Genomic DNA, 23,038 nt, shown 5'->3' on the forward strand with positions numbered 1-23,038 from the left:
TGTATTATTTTCGTGTACACATCATCTCTAATGCATCACATATGAACCTAAATTGTTTTCTTCGTAGAGATTGGTGGCACATCTAAACGTCATATTTGTGATCAGGTCCAAAACTTTCTTAAAAACAAAATAAAGCATACATAAAAATAATTATGTTTATAATGAATTTAATAGAATAAACATATTTATTATAATATTAAGTCAATATAAAATATGATTATGATTTATTATTTATTATTGAATATTTTAACGATAATTTATATGTATTAATTGTATTGTATATTTAAGATAATTTATCTTTAATATACTTATTTTAATAATAGCTATCGTTCAATATAATATTAAGCACTACAAATTAAAATAAAGTTGATTAAAATTTGTAACCAATAATTTTGATTTACCTATTTAATCTTTGATTAATTATTTAATCATAATTATTATACCATCTTTAATTATCATAGCATAATACAACCCCGAATAATTTTAACTCATTTCTAAAATACTAAATAAGCATTCCAAGTCCTAAAAATCATCGATTGACAACATAGGTACAAAAATCGATTAAAACATAGGAAAAGAGGTTTCTTTCCTGGATTCAATTTTATACATGTTTACTTGCAATTTTTCAGGTAGAACTTCCAATATCCAAATCTCGATTTTCTTGTAGAATTTTGACGCGATTTTAAGTATGTTATAGATGCCTCTTCTACTCATATCTACAAAAAGATTGTATTATTTTAGATTTCCTCAGTCGAGATTGAAGACACCTCAATTGGCATTATGGTAAATACCTTACCTACGTCAAGGAGGTGGTACAAAGTGTAATTTAATGATCTTCTCATGAGGATGACACAAGGGTATAATTAAAGCAAATGATATATATCTACTTATGTCTTTTTCTTTTGAGAGCTTATAACCCTAAGGACATTATAGTCATTGTAACTTTCCTACATTAACTATAAATTGAGGTTCAAGGCAACAAGTAGATCATTAAGTTTCCCCTCTTCTTTGTCAAATTCATTATTAGATTTTTCTCTCAAAGTTTCTCTTTTTTCTCTCTTTAGTCATCCCTCTCTCTCTCTTGGTCGAGGACCTTATATCCTAAATCCAACAAATACAAAATATATAATAATACCTCCTAAGCCTCGGCAAAAATGTTTTAACGGATCAGATTTCCTATGGCTCAGTTTCGAAAACTAACATTGGTGAAAGCAAAGGCGGAATGCTTGGGTTCTGTATTATGAGATTCTTATTTTAAATATATATATATATGAGCAAAATGTAAGCATAGCTTATAATAAATGTATAAAATTCAAAAAAACTAAAAAACGGAAGCCACGATACATATCTCCTGCCATGGCAGACAAATTCCAATAATTTCCAAAAAAAAAAAAAAAAGGTCAGTCTATCCAAAGTGCAATTGATAGTCACATGCTTCTTTACTAAACCGGATCCTCTTTTTCTTCTTCGTGAAAAATTTCACGTACCAACTTCTCAAAACTCTTTCCCATAAAAAAAGGGGAAGTTGGAATTGATGGGCAGTAACAATTGTCCCACTCTTCCTACATCTAAGGGAAACTACCTAATAATGGGTCAACTTTAAAAAAAAAAAAAACGTTTCAAACATTCTCCCACTTGGCCCATGCAATACTTAATATGTGTCATTCAATATTGATACATCCTCAAAAAGTTTCTTATAAATATAATATCCTTATATTTAAACAAAAGAATTTAAATTACATGAATCGTGACGATAAGTCCTTTAGAGCTATTATTACCTTTCATGTATCGCAATGCAATTTTCCCCTTTGAATGAGAACCATATGTGACACATATCCTTATGAATTAACTTTCAAATGCTCATCTAAGATCACCAAAACTTAAATATATAATGTCATTATCTAAACTTCATTTATACAACTAAATAAGAGAAAACCACATTAAATTAATGGAGTTTTTTCAATTAACAAAATGGGATACAAACATTAAGGGTATCTCGATCACATAAAAACTACAAAGTAGAATTGAGTCTCATATGTTCAACATGTCCCTTATAAGTAATAGATGGTAGACTTTTAGTTAACAGATTAACTATCATTAATCTAGTGTTGACGTGTTCCACAACCACTTTGTTTGCTTTAACATGTTCTTGAATAGCTAAATACTTAATGCCAATGTATTTACTACGACTTCCGCTCGTACTGTTATTAGCCAAAAACACTGCATCAAAATTATCATGGTAAATCCTCAATGGCTTGGAAATTATGTCAATAATTTCATAAACATAAATAAAACTCCTCAATCATATAACCTGTGATGTCATTTCAAAACATTCTACAAACTCTACTTTTGTGGTAGAAGTAAGAATCAAAAATTGTTTTGCACTTCTCCAAGACATGACCCTTCCAACTTATAAAAACTATATTCTAATGTTAATTTTCTCGAGTCAAGGCAACCAACAAAATGAGAGTCTGAATATCCAATCTCTTCCAAATGATCAGATCGCCTATATGTAAGCTTGTAGTTTTTAATCCTTTGAAAGTATCACATGACTTTCTTTGCAGCTCTCCAATAGTCCAAACTTGGGTTACTTTGACATTTGCCCAACATTCCAACTACATATGCAATGTCAAGTTTTGTGCAAACCTGAGTATACATTAAACTCTCAACTGTGGAAGCAAAAGGAATATTTTTCATTTGTTCCCTCTCAAAATCATTTCTATGACCTTATTCCAAACTGAACTTGTCAACCTCATGATAAATTTCATAGACTAGCAAAATATTTTGACCAAGCAAAAAGTACATATTTGTTTTTTCATATACAATTCTCAAGCTATATTAACAATTCATAGTAAACTCACAAAGTACAACAAATATAAAAAGTCTGTCAAATGTAGACAAACTATGAAGAGAATCTAGGAGTTCAACAAACTTTTTGGAGTCTCTTCGAATCTATGGATAGTTTGCATTATTGCATAGCAAGAGAACCTACAAACAATCAACTGTTAAAATAAATCACAAATAATACATGTGATTGGCTCGATCAGATCATGACTATGATGTGGCTAGACAAATTACTCATCTAGGAAAAGTGAAAGGCTGCCCAATTTTTATGTGTGACCAACTATATGATGCATTGTACTTGAACTAGTAACTAATTAACATGATCTGCCATGGTATGTAAAAAACAAATACCTATCAATTCCTTTGATAATAGGTATAACACCATATGAACAATTCTTCATACAAAATCCACATAATTGTCTTCAAATTTGGTCAAATAAAAAAAATTCAATTGTACTTTTTGCTATTGTTTTCTATTAGCAATAACACACCTTTTGAGCATCAAATAAATGGATTCATAAAATTTGAAGATACTGAATTTTGGTCAAGAGAATTGAACTATAAACTCGTTCTTTGTCTTTCTCTCTCTCAAAGTGTTATACTGACTTTAGACTTGCCAATTTGAGAATCTGTACCTAATCAAGCAACTTTAGATTGACAATATTTAATCCCCTAACCTATTTGAATAAAAATCCAAATTATGTATGATAAACTACAAATTACTCTCATTATTTTAAATTTGTAATAAAAAATAAATATTTTATTACTTTTAATTAAATATTTTACTTAATCTAAAATTTGAAAAAAAATAAAATGAGTTCAACTCTTCTCCTCTCTCCTAACCAATAAAGTGAGGGGATAAAAGGAAAAGTTATGCCACTTTCAACAGACTAGAAGGCTTGAGTAAAAGGGATACAGTTCCCCTTCACATTGCGTGGGAGGACGAGGGACTGAGGATATGTGCATCTCCCTCCATTTTTTTTTAAGTTTAAATTAAATTAAAAAAATAAAGATAATTCTTAGTATAAATTATAAATAAGGCAGTCTATTTCAAAAAGCGTAGGTAAAAAATAATTTCAAAAATAATAATTAATCTAATATAAATATATTTTGTGAAATATACACATTTTGATATGAAAGTTAAAGGAACCATTAATAGAAAAGTTGGCTTAAAAAATAGTATGATCTTTTACTAGGATAAAAGCAAAAGGGACAATATACCCATTTTTGTTGTTAACAACATCGTTGGGGAAAGGAAAAGTGAAATTGAAAGTAAATCACTCTTTCATATTAGCGTGTTCAATGTAAAATGCACTAGAAAGTACTTTTTTGTGTTAGTGACCAAAATAAAAAGTGTAGTAGTGTAAACAAGATGATGGATTATTTTTTATAATATACCTAAATGAATCATATACCTCAACAAATAATAAACCTAAATAATCATGGTTATTTTATAATAAATAATTTAATGTTACTTTTAGAGCATATCTTGATTATCCCAAATTACTGAATGATGATAAGTTGCCGAGGAAATTGTAGGAGACCTATGAATTGTATGAAACTTAAATTGGGCTTTGTTCAAATGTCCATGGAGGTCCTAACTTGTCATGGCTTTCATTATTTACTTCTTAAGTGGGTTACTAATTCCTAAAAGAACTTTACACTCTAATCTCACAAAATACACCTCCCTCCCATTTAAAAAATGCAATTATCTGTATTTACCGTATTAAACACTAAAAAAAATCTCTAATCTGCTACTAACTACTAACTGCATATCACACTTGCCACCTCGGATCCGACACATTCACAATTTAGTGCTGGTCTTCAAACCTGAATTCTTCTGCCTTCTTCCTTTCCCAATCTAGCTCGATCCGCCTCCTCGTTGTCAACCCATAAATTTTCTACAATCTACGGTGTTTCAAGTTGCTCACGTACACCCGTTGTTCACTGATGTTCCAGTTACAATTGTAGTCCGTATAGCAGTGCCATGGTTTGAGCCCCACATAATGTATTGCATATAGTTTCGGCGGGTCTGCATCGAACAACTAATTCTTCGTGGCCAATGGCCGATTCTAGAGACGTGTTCGACCAGAAGTTCAAGAGATGAGGGTTGAAAAACAGAGAGAGTCGAGAATGAGGAGGATGGAGCGAAGGTCAAGAGAGAGGGGGACATAGAGAGCTTCAAGCGAGCGAGTGAAAGTGAATGAATTGGGTTTCAAGTTAGAATTCACTATAACTCATTTTACACTAAAATCCAGCTTTTGGGCAAGTAAAAATGAAATGGCTTTCACTTTAACCGTTCACTAAGAGCCCGTTAGGGTCTTTGTTCAGGCCCAGATTCAACTAAGAAGTCGGAGATGAGTCTTATTGGGTTCTTTCTGTGTTCAAGTGAGCACAATTCATTAATCAGAGCAGTATCGCTCGGGTATCCAGCTGCTTGATTCTGACAACATTGTACTTCTTCAGCTTGGGCCGGATCCTGGGCCGGAACCTCTGTCTACGAATACTCGTTTGATCGCATGGAATGATGGAAGTGGAAATCTGAATGCGCCAAGCGTTTGGGTTTAGTCTGAATATGGTTGTCGCGCATCAGTCAACGAGTACAGCCGTTCGATGCTGACTTGAGGATCGTCATTTATCAAAGGCCGAGTATCCCTCAAGTCGTTTCCGCTCACAAATTTCTCTCGTCTCACCTTGGTGGTTTGAGGAAAAGGTGAGTTATGATTCATCTCCGCAGAGCTGGACATAGTTTCTACTTTCATCGCAGAAGAATTACTGCGTTCGGTAGGCGAACTGCCGCAGTTCCTTCTTCTCTATTATTTATTGCTCGTTTTCCATTGTTTTCCATTCATTTGAAGCTTAACACTTACGAGATGATAAGGTCGCTGGATAGTTGAAATGGGCGGATTTTGGACGGAGGTCGCTGGATAGTTGAAATGGGCGGATTTTGGACGGACAAATAACATTTGTCCATCTCACTGTCCGTTTTATGACACTTATCTCATTTCTCGTAAGCTTCTTCCGGTCAATCAATGACAATTCCATGGCAAAGTGAGATTGGTTGCCGCAGCAACGTGGTGCCTGTCAATAAATACGGCAACCGACGAATTGATTTGTCATGCTATTTTTTTTTTCTGTTTTATTATTTCTATTGATGACAGTTTTTCTCATTTAAAATTGATTTGTGTTTTGATTTTTGTGGAAAGTCCATATTTCATGTTGTTGTATTTTTGTTAGCGTCTCTTCATCTGGGCTCTTGGGTTAGTTTCGATAAGCGTTTCTTTGGCCTTCTATTTGATATTTTTACTTTTAGATTTCTTTTACTGAAAAGAAAATCCATGAGATATTTTTCCTCTCTGATATAGGTTATTCCGCTCAATAACGGTTACGCAGACAGTTGGAGGTAGGCAGCAGGGAGAAGGAAGTTTGGTAGGCTTAATGGCCGATCTAACACAAACCCACCAAATAGCCCAGTTCCAAAATAAAAGGGAGGACAAGGACAACGGCAAGGAGAAAGAGGAGGAGAGAGATATGGCGCCGCCGACTAACCAAATCCATCGGTCAAGTTCTCGACCGCAGCTTGATGTTAGTGGGGCTGCAATTCAAGGCAATTTTGAGGAGAGGAATCCGACCATTCTTTTACCCAATCAGTCCGATGACATATCACATCTGGCGTTGGATCTTGGAGGTTAGAGATAGCATTGGTTTTACGAGTCTCTTTTCTGTTTGTTGGTTGCAATAATCCTTTTAAATGGAGTAGTTTACTCGACGTGTTTACTCGACGTTTTTGCGTTAAGTGATTCCGTACCCTCTGATTGGTGTTGGAGGCCCTTTCTTTTGCACTTCCTTTCCTTTTAAATATTTGATTGCAATTACCCATATTCACGTCGATTACAGTTCGACTTACCTCTATTTTTGCAAATATTCATTGTCCTTTTCAGTATTTGGTTCCGTTTCTCGAGATTCTATTTTGTCCCGGATTTCCAACTCTTCCTGTATCATATTTTTTGCTGTTTTCATCCATTTGGTTTGATTGAGTACCTGTACTTGGATTTATGGGCTTCTACCTATTTGTTTTGCATGCCCAATTCACAGACTATAAAATTACCTTTTGTCACTTTGAACCTTGCTAATCAAATATAAGTCCACTGCATTGGCTGTTAATGATGGACATTAGATTTTGCTCTTGCCAAATGTATTTTTGGGTGTATTTTGCTACTATCGTCCATATGTAGATACCTGACTTTTATTTTAGATGAAATATATTTGCTTGAGATTTGCATGATCAAGCTATATTTACATAAAGGAAGTCCCTTTTCCTTGTTATTATTAAGCAAGTGATTTATCACATAAGAAAGAAACTAATAAATTATTTTTTGATAACGAATCAAATAAACTATTTTCTGTTCTGTTGTTAGCTTTATGGGAAGGATGTTGCATGAGAGTGTAAAATATGGCCCTTATTAATTCTCTGTGGAAAATGATTCTGCAATGACAGATCTCTCTTAATTGCATCCATTCGGGAATTCAATAGGACTTTATCGTTCCAGGAAATGTGACTGTGGTTTCTACTCCTTTCTATTTCTCCCTTATTTTTGGATTTGATTCTAGTATTTTGTCCTGTCTTTACTATATACTGTTTCGTATCACCTGTCCTACTCTTTTCTAGTGTTTGTTCTTACCTCTCAATTGTGTAACTCCTTTGTTGTTTGTATCTTTTTGTACTAATATTATGGTGTATCTTTTCTTTCACAGTGTCAATAGAATTTTTTTATGACGATAACTGCTTATCATGTACCTTGTGGATTATCAATCCAACTTCTTTTCTCATACAAGTCTTTTTACTTCTGTGAGTTCTACACCATACTGCAAACCTGAAATAAATTATACTTCCATCCACTTCGAAGTTTGGAGATAAATGCTAGTCAATGATTCATCTATTGGCCTATAGCATACAAAAACAATGTACTTCATTGAGGACATGTAACTTTGGCTACTAAAGAAGTGTAACTGCTAAGTGGTGCCATGAACAGATTCTTGGAAGGCATATAGGTACCTTGGATAATTTACTCTCCAGAAGTTCTTGGATGAGTTTTGAGATCTTGCAACGCATCTCTCCCCAACTCCCCAACTTGGGCCAACATGCTGAGGGAAGCCAAGAATTTGGTCTACTCTTTGGCAAGAGATGGGTTTCTTAGAAACAAAATTTAGTGGAGACTTCCTGCCTCTTGCTTTTCCCTCGTGTAATTTTTGCACTGCTTATGTTTGATTTTTATTTTTGCATTCCTCATGTTTGTTTTTTATGTATTTCCCCCTCCTTTCATATCTGTTTTCTTACTTCTTGCAATGACCTCTTCTTTTGCACTCTGTTCCAACCACAAAAAAAAAAAAAAGGATCATCATCATAAGTGAAAAAAGAACATAGATAATCTGCTCAACAGCCTCAAGGGTTGATTAACTTAATTTGCAAACCAGTTAGTCTTTTGTTTTCTTTATTTGCTTTAATGCGTGTTAGTTTTTTTGTTTTTTACGAGTTAGTGAGTGGAATAGAGAAAAGATTTCTATCATATGCCAGAACGGCACATTTATTTTTACAAAGACTTCAAGATGGTTTTGGCAACTCTTTTTATATTTGACTTGAGCCAACATAACAAACAATTGCTCATATAGCTCCTTCATGTTTGTTTGCACATATTGTCTATGTAATGTTGGCTGACTTTGAAATCAGGATTGATCTATCTTGTTTTTAGTACAGTTTTTTACCAAAGAGTTGGTTTCTGCCTAGTTGTATTTTCATGTGGAGCTAGAGATGAATATATTACTGAAATTTAGGAGTAAAGCCGAAGTTTGAGATTGTTTGTCATTTTGTCAAAGATTTAGTAGTGTAAATCTTAAAAGTTTTTTGTCAAGATGAGTTGAAGACAGAAGAAATACATGAAGATCAGAAATAATGTGGACGGAAGTGGTGGAAAACACTGAAAAAAGGCCCATGCAGCAACAATATCAGCAAGTAATAGAGTTAATTAAATCATGTAGTCATCCACAACAAAGTTGGGGCAAGGCTCTGATGATAATAACAACGACGACATGCAATTCGTTTTCGTATTGTTATATTATTTGTCTTCTTTATCTTTTTTAAGGGGATACTAACTCTGTGTACTCCCCATTCAAAGGTGATGAATTGCATAAAAAACACCAGAACTTTATTAGCCTGAATGAGAACATTGGTAACAAGGGTTCCAGTTTTTTCTTATTTACACCATTATAATATGTTGCACCATTGACCACCCATTTAATGGCCCTAGTGAATGAAATGTCTCATCAAGCTCTGTCCAGGAGACCATTGCTTTCTTCCTGGTGCAGTTTAATTTCTTCAAAAGGTTGATACCAATTAATATTCTTGCATCATTTTAAGAGATGGGGAACTAATGGTCGCTGTTTTGTGCCTTACTTACTAATGAATAGTGTTGTGCTCCAATAAATGGACCATCCATTAGAAATAGGATTAGATCTATCAGAGTTTTTTGGCCTTTCTTCTCTGTAAAGCAGCTCCTGGTCTGTTTATACTTCAATAAGTTTTATGCTAGGAGGCAGTCCTGGAAATATGGCACAATTTGGGCCTAAAAGATGACTCTCTTTGAATTACTATCTTCTACATGAATTATTGAAAATTATACATTTCTTTGTTGGCCATGGATAGTTTCTGAGAAGCCCAATCATGGTAGATGAGGCATCACAACAATACTTTGAAGGGCCATCTCTTACACAGAATCATCAACTGATGAGATTTATTGATTCTCTGTGAGTTATGATCTGCTGGCCTACCCATGCTCCCATATGTGCCTCATAGCTTGCATGTTTGTGTATAACTAATAGCTGGTATTCATTATGATTCTGTGAGGATCATTTGAGGTATCCTTGTCTGTCTTTGTTATGGGTTTATTAGTTCATATGTGTTACATGGTATTTAACAGTGACTTTTTTATGGTTGTTGTAGGGTCTCTTATTAAATTGGTCTATTTCTCGAGACATGAAGACCAGCCGGCTGATGATAAGAGGAAGAGGCGCATGAAGGAGAAGTTAGGTTTCTCCAATGGTACAAGGAGATATCGTATTCTTGGTGGGAGGCTCCATTTTGTGAAGTTTGAGACCAGCAAGGTCAATGAATGTTTGGATTTTATTTCCTCAAAACATCTACATCGTGGTGGTATGTTTAACATGAGATAAACTTGATGCTTCTATAAATTGTGTTGTATCTTTTTCCTTACAAAAATAATTTGAAAGTTATGAAACAACAGCCATGCTTTTACATCCAATTTTTGTATTCAAGCATTGATGCGGTTGAACTCAACACTGGTAGGAAAAGATTCACCTTCCTGGCATTCTGGCTCTTCAGCTGGTGAAAACGATACTGTAATTAAGGTAATCTTATGCCAAGAGTTTTTTATTTTAATGTTCTGTGACAGATTTTGAAGTAATTTTCTCTGTTTGTCATTATTGTTAAGATTTTGTGTGTTCCTATGGCTTGGTCATGTGAGATCAGTTTTTGTATTCCTGTGAATCTACATCTAAAGTATAATATCTCTGAGAAGGCCACAGGTGGTGGAGCATACAAATATGCTGATATCTTTAAAGAAAGGCTTGGGGTTAGTCTTGACAAAGAAGATGAGATGGATTGCCTTGTGGCTGGAGCTAATTTTTTACTTAAGGTGGATCCTTACTGACATATTTATCTTTGGTAATGATAATTTTCTAGTACTGAACACATCAACCAGGTTTTTACACATAAAGCATTAATGCTCATTCTAATGGTGGGTTTGCTAGGCAATACGTCATGAAGCTTTCACACACATGGAGGGTCAGAAAGAATTTGTGCAGATTGATGAGAATGATCTGTTTCCTTATCTTCTTGTTAATATTGGCTCCGGTGTTAGCATGATTAAAGTATGCTCTTTTGTTTCCTCTTGTTCATCTGTTTATACCTGTAGTCTAGCTATAAGCTTAGAAACATTGTTCATCTTTGTTAGTTTGATATAGGTGGACGGAGATGGAAGCTTTCAGCGTGTTAGTGGGACTAATGTTGGAGGTGGTACATATTGGGGCTTAGGAAGACTTCTTACAAAGTGCAAGAGGTGATTTTTTGGTGTTCGTTTTTTTGTGTCTACTTTTAAACTTCTTTGATATCATTTTAAATGTCTTCCTCACATTATTTTTCTGTTCCAGTTTTGATGAACTGCTGGAGCTTAGTCAACGTGGTGATAATAGAGCCGTAGACATGCTTGTTGGAGATATTTATGGTGGTATGGACTATTCTAAGGTATAAAGAAAGATGGATTGATGATAACTAACTGAAAACAACATCAGAAGCTATTTCATAATATAAAGTGGATCTCAAAATAACAAGTTAATGTTGGGGACAAACTCCAACTTTATGGACAATAAGAATGATTTCTTACTGGCAAACTTACACAATTTTTCTTTGTCTTTGAGGTTTTTATCACAATAGTTTGATTGGTTGAAGCATCTCGTTTCCATAAAATGACCAAATGCTTTTGAATGGTTATAGATTGGTCTGTCTGCATCAACTATTGCTTCTAGCTTTGGGAAGACTATTTCTGACAATAAGGAGCTTTCAGACTACAGACCTGAGGATATTTCACTTTCCCTCTTGCGAATGATTTCTTACAACATTGGGCAGGTGGGAGGTGCTTAAAGCCTTATACTTCTTATTTTTTTTTCTTTTTTCTGTTGAAGGCAAATTGCATAAAGCAACAATATTGGTAGCTTTTGTGGTATGGGGCTAAATTGATCCAAACACATAGAGTTCAAACTTGAAGAAAAGGTCTTCTTAGGGATTCAGCTACATTTCTTAAGACAAGAGTTTGGTTATTAGTGGGATATCTTGGACCTCATATAGGTTAAATCAGAGAATTTTAATCAGAGTATAAGTTTTTCAACAGTTCTCTTGAAAAAAAAAGGTTTCAACTGTTAAAAACTGTCTCATTATCTTTTCTTTCTCCTTACTCTCTCAAAGTTTTTTTGGTTCTTTTGATTAAATTATCTTTGTCATTATGCAATCATCCCCAACTGTGTGATTAACATCAGGAGTAAATGAATCAGTGGTTAACAAACTCTTCCTCAAAACATATGCCTGGCTGGTGCATTATTTGAATGTTTGTTAATGGCAAAAAGGAAAGCATCTAAACTATGATTAGCTGCATGTGCTCTTGGTGTGCTGTTCTGGAATTTACTTAAAGAAACGGCCATGTGCTGCCCCCGAATGATAACCTCCTTCTGAATGAAAGTTTAAACAACATATTTTTCTTTGAATGCTGGTTGCACAAGCACACTACGCCCCTTTTCCCCTCCAGACTTGAACCCAAGACCTCATATTTGAAACCCCCCATGTGGCCCACTTAAAAGCTATAGAGCACTTCACTTTAGAAAAGGTAAAAGGGCATAAATGGAAAGGAAGGAAGGTATTTTTTTTCATGCTTAAACTGAAATTAAAGTCCAATACTTCTCTATAGAAGTCAGCAGAGTACGACATTTATGAAGTTTTCTCCACTATTCTCTTGAGTTGAAACAGCATGGAAAATCTCAGCAATTTCTTCGTCTGTCATTTATTTCAGTTTGCTGTCAGTATATCCAATTTTCCCTGGTTTTATATTTTGTGGAAAAGATCAACTGAACAGATGATGACTGTATAGATTGTTGTTTTCATATTTATTCACCTCAACTCCAGAGCATAGATGTTTTTTTGGCAAGGTGAACTACCCTAGCAGCTTTATGTATGTATGTATATATATATATATATATATATATATAGAGAGAGAGAGAGAGAGAGAGAGAGAGAGAGAGAGAGAGAGAGAGAGAGAGAGAGAGAGAGAGATGATTGTATTTGTTTTTTTATATGGCTTAGTTTAGGTGTCCTAACTGATTTCCCATGTGGTAGATTTCTTACTTGAATGCACTTCGTCATGGGATCAAGCGGATCTTTTTTGGAGGGTTTTTCATAAGAGGCCATGCATACACCATGGACACTATCTCTTTTGCAGTTCATTTCTGGTAAATATCTCAAATTCTTTTGATATATTGTTCAAGGTCTGGGGACCAAGTTATCTCTTCTTTTCTAGATCCTTTAAAATTGAATTAATTCTTTATAGACTGACCAATGCCTTTCTTGTTATCCCCTGTTCTTACTCTTTTCTACTTTCAGGTCACAAGGTCAGGCTCAAGCAATGTTTTTGCGTCATGAGGGCTTCCTAGGAGCTCTGGGTGCATTCATGAGCTATGAAAAACATGGTCTTGATGACTTAATGGCCCACCAGTTAGTGGAGCGATTTCCAATGGGTGCTCCCTATGTGGGAGGAAAGATTCATGGCCCACCACTTGGAGATCTGAATGAGAAGGCAAGTAGACCTTATATTAATCTCGTTCATGTCTACCCAGAACCATCTTCCATTGTAACTTTTGCACTGCAATGTGCACAAAAATTAAATGCTCATACCTGTGCAGATATCTTGGATGGAGAAGTTTGTGCAAAAAGGTACAGAGATTATTGCTCCTGTGCCAATGGTCCAACCTGGAACAACTGGTGTTGGAGGGTTCGAGCGTCCTTCATCCAGGGGTGATTCCTTACGCTCTGATGCAAGCACTTTAAATGTTGGTGTGCTTCATCTTGTGCCTACATTGGAGGTGTTTCCATTATTAGCAGATCCAAAAGCGTATGTAATGATGTATTTCTTCTGTTGACTTGAAATCTTTGTACTTGTTTATCTGGGTTAGATGTTTTGAGCACCCACTACAATCAGCTAGTCGAGGATGCTGTTTCTAATGTTCCTGTTTGCTTCCTATTGACAGGTACGAACCTAATACCGTTGATCTATCAGATCATGGTGAACTTGAGTAAGCTATAAATCAATACCTTAACTTTTTCTTTCATCACATGATTGCCTACACTAAAAATTCTTTAACCTTATGTGTAATGCTTTTTTTTCTAGATACTGGTTTACTGTCCTAAAAGATCATCTACCTGATCTTGTTGATAAGGTAAGGGTTCATTTGTTAACCAGTGCTTGATTGGATCATTTTTTTTTAAATGGTGATAAACATTTCTTTCCAAAATTATCTGTATATTTTCTGGTATTGGTGTTTCTTCTTTTATTCTGTTGGCTTTGGGAGATTTTGGAAAGATGGCTAGTTTTAATGTGTATGTGTGTGTTGCTCATTTTTTGCAAACTTAGTCCAGGTTCAGTTTCTTTGTTCCTACACACCTATCATTTCTTTCATGTATTTGCATTCAACCAATACAGTTTATGTTTCGTGTTTAATGTTGCTTTGTGCATTTTCGGTAGGCTGTAGCTAGTGAAGGTGGAACAGAAGATGCTAAACGAAGGGGAGATGCTTTTGCACGTGCATTTTTTGCTCACCTGACAAGGTATCTACTCAGTCTGGTAAAGCATTTTAGAATGTTTATTAACATAGTGTAAAACTGATATACTCGTTAAACCATGTTAAGGAATACTTCATCTTGTGATTTCAAGGGATTCGTATGGTTTAGATGGACAAATCAACTATTATAATTCCAGAAAGTTTATTAACATTGTGTAACACTCCCATCTATATCCTCATTAAACCATGCATAAAGAGTACTTCATCCCCTGATTGGCCACTTGTACTTGAGTGGCTTTCTTCATTCTTCGATATTATCAGTAAGTGAACTCCATAAACAATTAGATTGGTTACTTCTTTGTTGTTAGCCACCATTTAGGAAGTGAAATTTAACGAGTATACAATTTGTTCTAGGTTGATGGAAGAGCCAGCTGCATATGGAAAGTTAGGCCTCGCTAATCTTTTGGAGCTGAGAGAAGAATGCCTGAGAGAGTTCCAGTTTTTTGATGCGTACAGAACAATCAAACAGAGGTTCATTACTTTTCTTACTTAGACATTCTTTTACTTACATAAATTATGACATTCTTAGGTTTAACATTGTAAGGCATCTGTAGTAGAACCAACTTTATGCACATCCATGCTCTCATTTGCTCTTGTACTTCCATTTTGTGCAGAGAAAATGAGGCCTCTCTTGCTGTTTTACCTGACTTACTGATGGAGCTTGATGGTCTGAATGAGGTATGGGGATTCTTCCCCTTTCTGGACATCCATAAGTTATAATGTACAAGACCCTGCTTGTCAAAATGAAAAGTTATCAAGTGCATTTGAAGATTTTGTTATTTTTATTTTTGTTTGACTTGAGATAATTTAAACCTTGGCATTATTTTTTTTTATTGGAAGCCTTCGCATTGTTGACTTCCATGTTTAGAAATTTTAATCCGAGCTGAGTAAGTATTGTGTAATATCTGAGGCTCATCAGCATCTATTGTCCTGTTCTAAAGATAACTCGATGGTTATATTGTTTGCATGGCTTCCAAAGACCATGTTGTTACTAACATGATCCTCTTAATTTTTAGGAGGCAAGACTGCTGTCTCTCATTGAAGGCGTCCTTGCTGCAAATATATTTGATTGGGGATCTCGCGCTTGTGTGGACCTGTATCATAAAGGAACTATAATTGAAATATATCGTATGAGCCGCAAAAAGATGCAGAGGCCTTGGCGGGCAAGTTTTAGGCTACTAACAATATAATGAAATTTTCTTTTATTTTGTGCAAATATAATAGCTTAATTTTATTTCAAAATGAAATTTAATTGAGCTGTGCTTGTGCTTCAGGTGGATGACTTTGATATGTTTAAGGAAAAGCTTCTTGGCTCTGGAGAGAAAAAGGCAAAACCACACAAAAGGGCCTTGCTCTTTGTGGATAACTCTGGTGCTGATGTGGTTCTGGGGATGCTGCCTCTGGCTCGAGAATTTCTTAGAAGGGAAACTGAGGTAACTTCGCATGACCGGAACTTATCCATTATGCTTTAGCATTTATTATCAGCTAAATGCAATTCCTTGTGATAGACAAAGTTTCTGGACCTAAACTATTTTTGTAATCTTAATTGTTACCAAAAGAAAGTTGAGACCGGTTTCTTGGCCCACAAATTAAGTTTAAATTTATAAGTACTCTCTAGACAACTGTGGTCTGAAAGGGGCTTGATCCTAATCTCAACATCTGTAGCAACTTCGATGTGCTTATTTTGGTGCAGGTGGTTCTGGTTGCTAATTCTTTGCCAGCTATAAATGATGTGACAGCAAACGAACTTCCCGAGATAGTAGCTGAAGCTGCAAAGGTCATATTAAGCATTATCCATGCTTTTGGAAAATCTCATTTGATGCCATCTTTTATCTATTTTGCCTCTGCAATAGCTTTATCTGTATCAATTCTCATAAATCTCTGCAGCATTGTGATATCCTTCGGAAAGCTGCTGAAGCAGGAGGCCTTATTGTGGATGCAATGATAAACATCCAAGATAGCCCGAAAGAGAATTCATCTTCAGTAGCTCCTTTGATGGTTGTGGAGAATGGCTGCGGAAGCCCTTGCACAGACTTCCGACAGGTCAGCTCAGAGCTAGCTGCAGCAGCAAAAGAGGCCGATCTGGTAAGGGCGGTCATAAAAATTTTTTAAGTCATTTTATTTGTTTCATTATGCCTTACACTTGCATTCCACCCCTTGAAGTTGCTTCAGGCATTGTCCTTTGCTTTTCTAGAAAGAAAAATTCATCTTCCAGTGGTGTGTGCAATCACGATCATGAGGGTCAAACTTCATGCTCAGAAGGACCCTTCTGTGGTCCTTCTGAGCTCTTCTATTCATCTCCAATGCTTCTGCCCAAAAGATTTACCGGAACTGAAATAGCATTTTCTTCTGTTGCCTCTGACAGATAATCTTGGAAGGGATGGGTCGAGCCCTTCATACAAACTTCAACGCTCGTTTCAAATGTGATGCTTTAAAGGTTAGTATTTTTGCACATTTCGGGTTATTTGCTGTATAAGCTTGTGGTAATTCTTCGGTTTAACATAAAGGACTCTTCTTTTTTTTTTCTCTCAGCTCGCAATGGTGAAGAATCAGAGATTGGCCGAAAAGCTGGTGCAGGGAAATATATATAATTGTGTTTGTCGATTTGAACCAGCTTGCTAGGTTTCGTTATTCTCTTTCCTTTGCTCATTTTAATTTACTAAACCACACAATAATGGCGTTGTTTGTATAACTTTCGCAGGAAATGGGCCTAGATGCTTGATTGAGCATACCTTTTCCTAAGTGTATAAATACGCAAAAATATTAAAAATTCTAGAGTAATATTTATCTATGTTATTCATGTCTTATGTGGTTAGTTGTCTAAAGACAATAAGAAGTCCCCCATCCCTTCCAACAAGGGTAAAATTACCTCATCATTTCATTCGTTTTATCCGTTTTGGCTTTTGAATCGGAACGGTACTAGAGTAAACAGATTATTATGGCCATTTATTTCTTAGGTAATCTTAGAACTTAGGTTAAGACTTGGTGATTGTGTTCTTGTGGATCTGGAAAGAAAAGGCCGCACAAGCATCGACTCATTGAAGCTGTAAGACTTGAAAATTTTTTTGAAAAATGTTATAAGCAATTATGATAACCTTTTGTCCAAGGGCACTACAGAATGTATATACAAAGCAAACATAAGAATTTGGATACAATAATGATATAAGAATGATGCTAAAGAATCAAAGACAGAGGGTGAGAGAGGATGGAACATAGTAACAGACCATTAGAGCCTGCCCGAGTCCTCTCACCACCGGCGTCGCCGCCTCCCATACCAATAAGCGAATGCAGCAATGGAAATGGCTACTACCACACCAGCAGTTGCATGCCATGCATACACCGGCTTCTCCACAGGGAGCTCAACACTGGAAGGAACCGGTGGTGGTGTTACAGGTACTGATGGAGGTTGCTTCTCAACATTCTTCAAGGCAAATTCTAATCCCTGCTTTGCTAACTCATCAAGGTCCTGCACTATGGGCCTAAGCCTCGTCAACTTGGCTATAGCTTCGTACTCTTCTTTCGTACCACCCTCCAGAAATGATCCAATGATTTGACCTTTGTTGACCCAAAAAGCCCCGAATGTCTTACCTGAGAAGTCTCCAAAATGAACAGCTTCGCCTACGTTATCCCCATAAAACTGCCATGACAATGTAAAGACCCTTGAGTAGAAGAAAGGTAAGTAATCAAAATCGCCTGTTTTATTGGGCTCCATTATTGCCGCGACTGCATGTCTGGCAGATTTCCTCGCTGAATCTACATGTTCCAGTCTTCTGATCTCATTGAAAAGCTTTACAGGGAAGGCTGCTACATCTCCCACAGCATAAACTGAGCTGTCGCTTGTTTGAAGCCGTCCATTTACTTTGATCCCACCTTTTTCTAATGCCAATTGATCATCAAACAGACTAGTATTTGCACGGATGCCAATACCTACTACAACCATGTCGGCAGGAAGCCGTGTCCCATCCCTAAGTATCACTGCAGTCACCTAAATAGATAGAAGAATATTTTGAATACTATCTTACAAAAATTTATAAAGGCATTGCTTACCTTGAAGTCACTTGAATGTTCAAAATTGACAATACACTGTATAGACCGGAATTACCTTTCCATCGGAGTTAGTCTCAAATGATGACAAGACTGTTCCTTTAACAAACTTAACTCCCTTCGATTTGTAATAATCCTCATAGTACTGTGCCATTTTTTGTGTAAATAGCCGAGCCACTGGAGAAATCAAGAGCAATTATTTAAGAACAAAAATGCCATAATTGAGAGGTAAAATAGTATATCAGAAGTGACAGTAAGGCTCCTTAATATGAACTGCACAAGATACTATTCAGAAAGCCTCCAATTCTCTGTTCCAACAGAAACGCTTCCAGGAGACTAATATTTTGTTTTGGGGCAAAAAGGTTTGATACCAAATTGAAATACTGATACATTAAAACTAGTGACAGGGAAGCAACAAATTTTACAATAGCATCTGACCAAAGATCATCATCTTCGAGAGGTTGTTCCAAACTATGCTGAGGTTTGGCTACATGGGTTTTCCTCCTTTCTGCGGTATCATTTTCCAGTTCTTTAACTAATGATGAGGAAACAGGATGTTTAAGCTGAACCCATGACACATTCAGATAGTAGATGTCTACCCTAAATACTAAATGCCACACAACTATTGCTAAGTGTGAGGAAGTAGAAAAAAAGGGAGGGGGGGGGGAGGAAGAGAATTAACCAATCAGCTGATACTTACTGCAATGTGCCTCAGGGAAAACCATGGTGACATTTATTTTATTTATAACCAATGAAGCTGCGCATTCCATGCCAATGTAGCCACCACCAATAACTACAGCATTACCACCAACACAAGATTGCATCACATTAACGAGTCTAGTTGCATCCGCCAAATTCCGTAAATAGCATACATTTTCAGCTTCTGATCCTTTTACTCCAAATTCTTCCAGCTTCAAAGCCTACAATAAAACATATTTTTAGATTGTAGCTGACAATATTCTACAGAGTTTTGGTGGACCCACCTCATAATAATGAATTTAGTTCAAGTTACTGGATTAGTTAAGAAATGCCACAGTACTAGACACGCACTAAGTCAAATTCAAATTGCATTGAAACTGTGTGCTTAGAACCAGGCTTCACCAGCTGGTGGACAGCAGGGAGGGTAAGGGCTTCCCTTCAAGGGTAAGAGGCCCCACATATAATCTAATTCGTTATCCAAATGAACATGTCCAATCAAGAGTATCCAAGCATAATAGTCAAGCAAGTCCCTCATAACATGGAAACAGGACTCTAACCATGGTTGAGTTAGATACGATACCCGAGCACCTGTCGCTACGATAAGAATATTATAGCTGATAGTCTCTCCAGTCGCAGTTAACAATGTCTTCCGCCTCACATCAACAGACCTAACTCGGGTTCCAAGAACCAATTCAATTCCTAGGAAAAAAGCCAATTTCTAACAGTTAGATATAGAAAAGAAGCAAAGAATGAAAAACATTTTAAAAAAAAGGCCTCAACCAGCAACCTGACAGTTTGATCTCATCAAGCATTTTCCCAGCATTCATCATGAACATTGGTAAGGTAATGAAAAAGAAAGCTGGACAGTAATAAAGAGCCGATTACCATGTTCTCGGTACCATTTCGGTGTCAATCTTTCATCATTAGCACCAACACAAGTATGGAAAGAAGGTAGGCGAGCAGGTGCTGCATATTGAGCCAAAATACAGTTCAATATTTTTGCAGAGATAAATTGAAAATTGCACGGTTCAAGTTGCAGAGCTGAATGTATCTAATTTTCAAGGTCTAATAACCCAAAAGAGTTCCACAACCTACGAAAATAGTCTTTCACTTCCTAAAATATTTGTTAATTCTCCAAAAAAACTCTTATTTCTCGATAATAAAGTTCACCAAGACAGGAGAAGCAAAGCTTTATTTCAAACTTTTGATCAAAGAGAAGCACAGTTTATGGAGCTAAAAAAGGTGCAGACAGTTAAGTAATAAAATGAAACTATAAGCTATATAAAGAATAATATATGTGAACAAAATCAAAGAAAAAAAAAAGTTTGTTCTTCAGAAAATGAAACAAGTACCCTCAGGAAGCAAGAATCCCTTGCTCAATGCTGGTCGTTCATAAGGCACAACCTATGCACAACACAACAGAATTTTTAGGCACAAATCAAGGAAGCCAATGTAGGAACTTTTTCTAAATAAAACACATAAATGTATATGAAGTTGATGGTTGAAACTTGATATTAACATATCTATTATAGAACATCCACACCTGAAATTTGATTCCATTTTCATAAAATTTTCTTTAATTGTTAAACAACCCACAGCATATGCATTCTAAAATTTCATCTTAAGGTGCCATGTAGATGTATGGACCCTCTACTTGAGAATGAAAACTTGAACTACTTTATTTTATTTTATTTTCTGATCCTAATCCTTATATATGTCTACAGATATCATTTGTCATAAGGAGAAGTTTTACTTTTTGAAATGTTCTTCAAACCAGATGATTGTGCATATGAAGAGAGGGCTGTGGTCAAAAGATTCTTTATTTACTCCACACCATTGATATGGTTAGAATACCTCACTGATAAACAGTGAAAAGTGGTAAAAATCAAATCTTGAAGATGAAAATAGAAGAAATTAGAGAGAAATCCAGCAGCAGCCGTCAACTTTCATTAGAAGAAAAAAACAGAAGATTGGAGATTAATTGATCCCTTCTCCTTAGGTGCATTAGTGAGGGATAAAAGACAACGAATACTACTACACTTAAAAACACTTCTAAGTTAACTTCCTAAACTATCCCCAAATCTTATAAAGTGAATGACTATGGGCTAATTAGAAACATGCCCTTAACCTCAAGTCACTCAACACTCCCTCTCAAGCAAGAACATACATTTCAAATAACTTCAGCTAGTTAAATAATATTCAGAAATTCTTCTTTGGAAGTGCCTTGGTAAAGATATCAGCCAAAAGACTTGACATAAGGAGTAGATATGATTCCGTTCATTACTGATATCATGAAGCAGCAACCCACTTAAAATGCTTGGTGCATGCATGAAAGACAGGATTGCTGAGAATGATCATTTTCAGCAAAATTATAAACAAGTACTGAATAAACATTCCATTATGTTGATGACTGAGAAGTAAATTCAAAGCCCAGCATGCACAAAACTTTGGATTTCTTTTAAATGCATCAAATGATCACAAACTTAGCAGTTAGGAATTTCCCCATGTATTATAAAAACAAAAAAATATAAAACATGAGGGCAGGCTTTGATGCTGTGATTGATACGGCTACCATAAAATCTTAAAAAGCAAATTTCAGAACTGTCCTCTAACATGGAACAACTATCTCAGTCTTACTGCTGAAGAAAGGGAACATAAGTTGAAAACTATGTCACTGTGCCCATCCTTCTCATGTATTCACATGCTATAAACTTTTCACTCTCAATGGAAGAGATAGAGATTTGTCAATGGGAGAAATTAAAATAATTTATACAATTATATGAAGATTTGAAACAGACCGTACAGTTCATCCATATCTTTAGATCACTAGTATAAAGACATTTATAGTAATGGCGAGTCTAGTCCTTACAGCAATAAATCTGATGAGGAATACTCAAACATCTATAAGTAGCCACAGAATAAAAAACAAGAACCCAAGCAGGCTACTAAACTGATAAGAGTGATGTGAAAATTTGACCAAACAAAGCTTCTTCTTCTTCTTCTTCTTTTTGTTTTTTTTTTCTGGTAAGTGACAAATCAAATCTTAATAACTTACATATTCATGTTCAGGGAACTAAAACTGCAGTTACTTAAAATTCCCCAGTAAATAGGTTTGACAGGTAGTACAGCCGTGAAAAGTGCAAAATTAGACGCTGAATAAAATATATTACAAAAAAAAAAAAATTCGAGCAGGCCTCGATTCAAAGAGCTGCAGGGAAATGAGCCCACAATCTTTCATTTATTTATCTATCTGAATAAACCAAATCACTAAATTACAAGGATAAATAATTTAAGTCAATCATAAACAACGACAGAAACGCAGAAAAAAAAAAACTACAGAGAGAAAGAGGGAGAGAGAGCATTTAGCAAAGGCTGATAAATAAATAACTAACGACATTTAAAACAAGAAGATAGAGAACGCTACCGATTCTTCCGAGATTATGCATAGGTCTCCATGGGAGATTCCTTTTCTGGAAAACTCAAGAGCCGCATACCCAGCAGCCACGCCGCCTCCGAGAATCACATAAACAAAAGCTCTTCCCATATCTGTCTTCGTCTCTCCTCCGCAAGCTCTGAAAGATTGTGTGCCTCTATTTAAGACGAAATTTTGGCAGGTACAAACACATTATTCCCAGATATTTTTTATTCCAATATTTCGATTGGCGGAGCTTGTGGGTTTCGTCGATGCTGACACCAATCAAAACCTTCAAAAAATAATTCAAACGTCATCGTTCTGTGATTCTTACTTTTTAGCCGTGTCCGTGTGGATATTGTTTCCCTTATCTGACATATGCTTTTTTTTGTGGATACAGCAACGAAAAGAATCGAACGACAGAATTGCTGCAAATCTCTTCTCCCCCAAGAAGAGAAGAGGAAAAAAACAATTTTCTCTTTTGTCTTACTCTTCCCTGGCTTTTCAGTTTTTCAGGCGCGATTGACGTATTTGCAGTATGGATACGAATAAGGCACAAAAAAAAGCCAGCATTTATCTTTTTTC

At 35.7% G+C, this 23,038-nt stretch overlaps 2 protein-coding genes across 7 annotated transcripts; one reads left to right on the forward strand and one right to left on the reverse strand.

Annotated features, from left to right (window-relative positions):
* Positions 1-5,493: 5,493 nt before the first annotated feature.
* LOC137940490 (pantothenate kinase 2-like) lies at positions 5,494-17,090 on the forward strand. Of its 6 annotated transcripts, none has more exons than XM_068785589.1 (23): positions 5,494-5,557; positions 6,210-6,532; positions 9,842-10,051; positions 10,175-10,266; positions 10,437-10,553; positions 10,669-10,788; positions 10,882-10,976; positions 11,068-11,161; positions 11,411-11,542; positions 12,800-12,912; positions 13,064-13,256; positions 13,363-13,571; positions 13,708-13,752; positions 13,848-13,896; positions 14,202-14,284; positions 14,653-14,769; positions 14,913-14,976; positions 15,315-15,461; positions 15,573-15,731; positions 15,992-16,075; positions 16,186-16,383; positions 16,664-16,735; positions 16,831-17,090. In XM_068785589.1, exons 2-23 carry the CDS (start codon positions 6,283-6,285, stop codon positions 16,918-16,920), a joined length of 2,733 nt encoding a protein of 910 aa, XP_068641690.1. In that variant the 5' UTR covers positions 5,494-5,557; positions 6,210-6,282; the 3' UTR covers positions 16,921-17,090. The 6 variants fall into 6 exon arrangements, with proteins under 6 accessions (XP_068641690.1, XP_068641692.1, XP_068641689.1 ...); XM_068785591.1 differs by having other exon boundaries at positions 5,551-5,628; XM_068785588.1 differs by lacking the exon at positions 5,494-5,557 and adding an exon at positions 5,714-5,854.
* Positions 17,091-17,346: 256 nt separating this feature from the next.
* LOC137941451 (monodehydroascorbate reductase 4, peroxisomal-like) lies at positions 17,347-22,962 on the reverse strand. Its single transcript, XM_068786875.1, has 8 exons — positions 22,788-22,962; positions 22,466-22,613; positions 20,394-20,445; positions 19,927-20,007; positions 19,622-19,740; positions 19,043-19,262; positions 18,401-18,519; positions 17,347-18,283 (listed from the first exon to the last, which is right to left on the reverse strand). Exons 1-8 carry the CDS (start codon positions 22,829-22,831, stop codon positions 17,546-17,548), a joined length of 1,521 nt encoding a protein of 506 aa, XP_068642976.1. The 5' UTR covers positions 22,832-22,962; the 3' UTR covers positions 17,347-17,545.
* Between the last annotated feature and the right edge of the window lie 76 nt (positions 22,963-23,038).

This window comes from Aristolochia californica, unplaced genomic scaffold (assembly GCF_029961685.1).
Source record: "Aristolochia californica isolate CCGP_79_NKW_82.1479 unplaced genomic scaffold, dmAriCali1.0.hap1 SCAF_9, whole genome shotgun sequence".
NCBI lineage: Eukaryota > Viridiplantae > Streptophyta > Magnoliopsida > Piperales > Aristolochiaceae > Aristolochia > Aristolochia californica.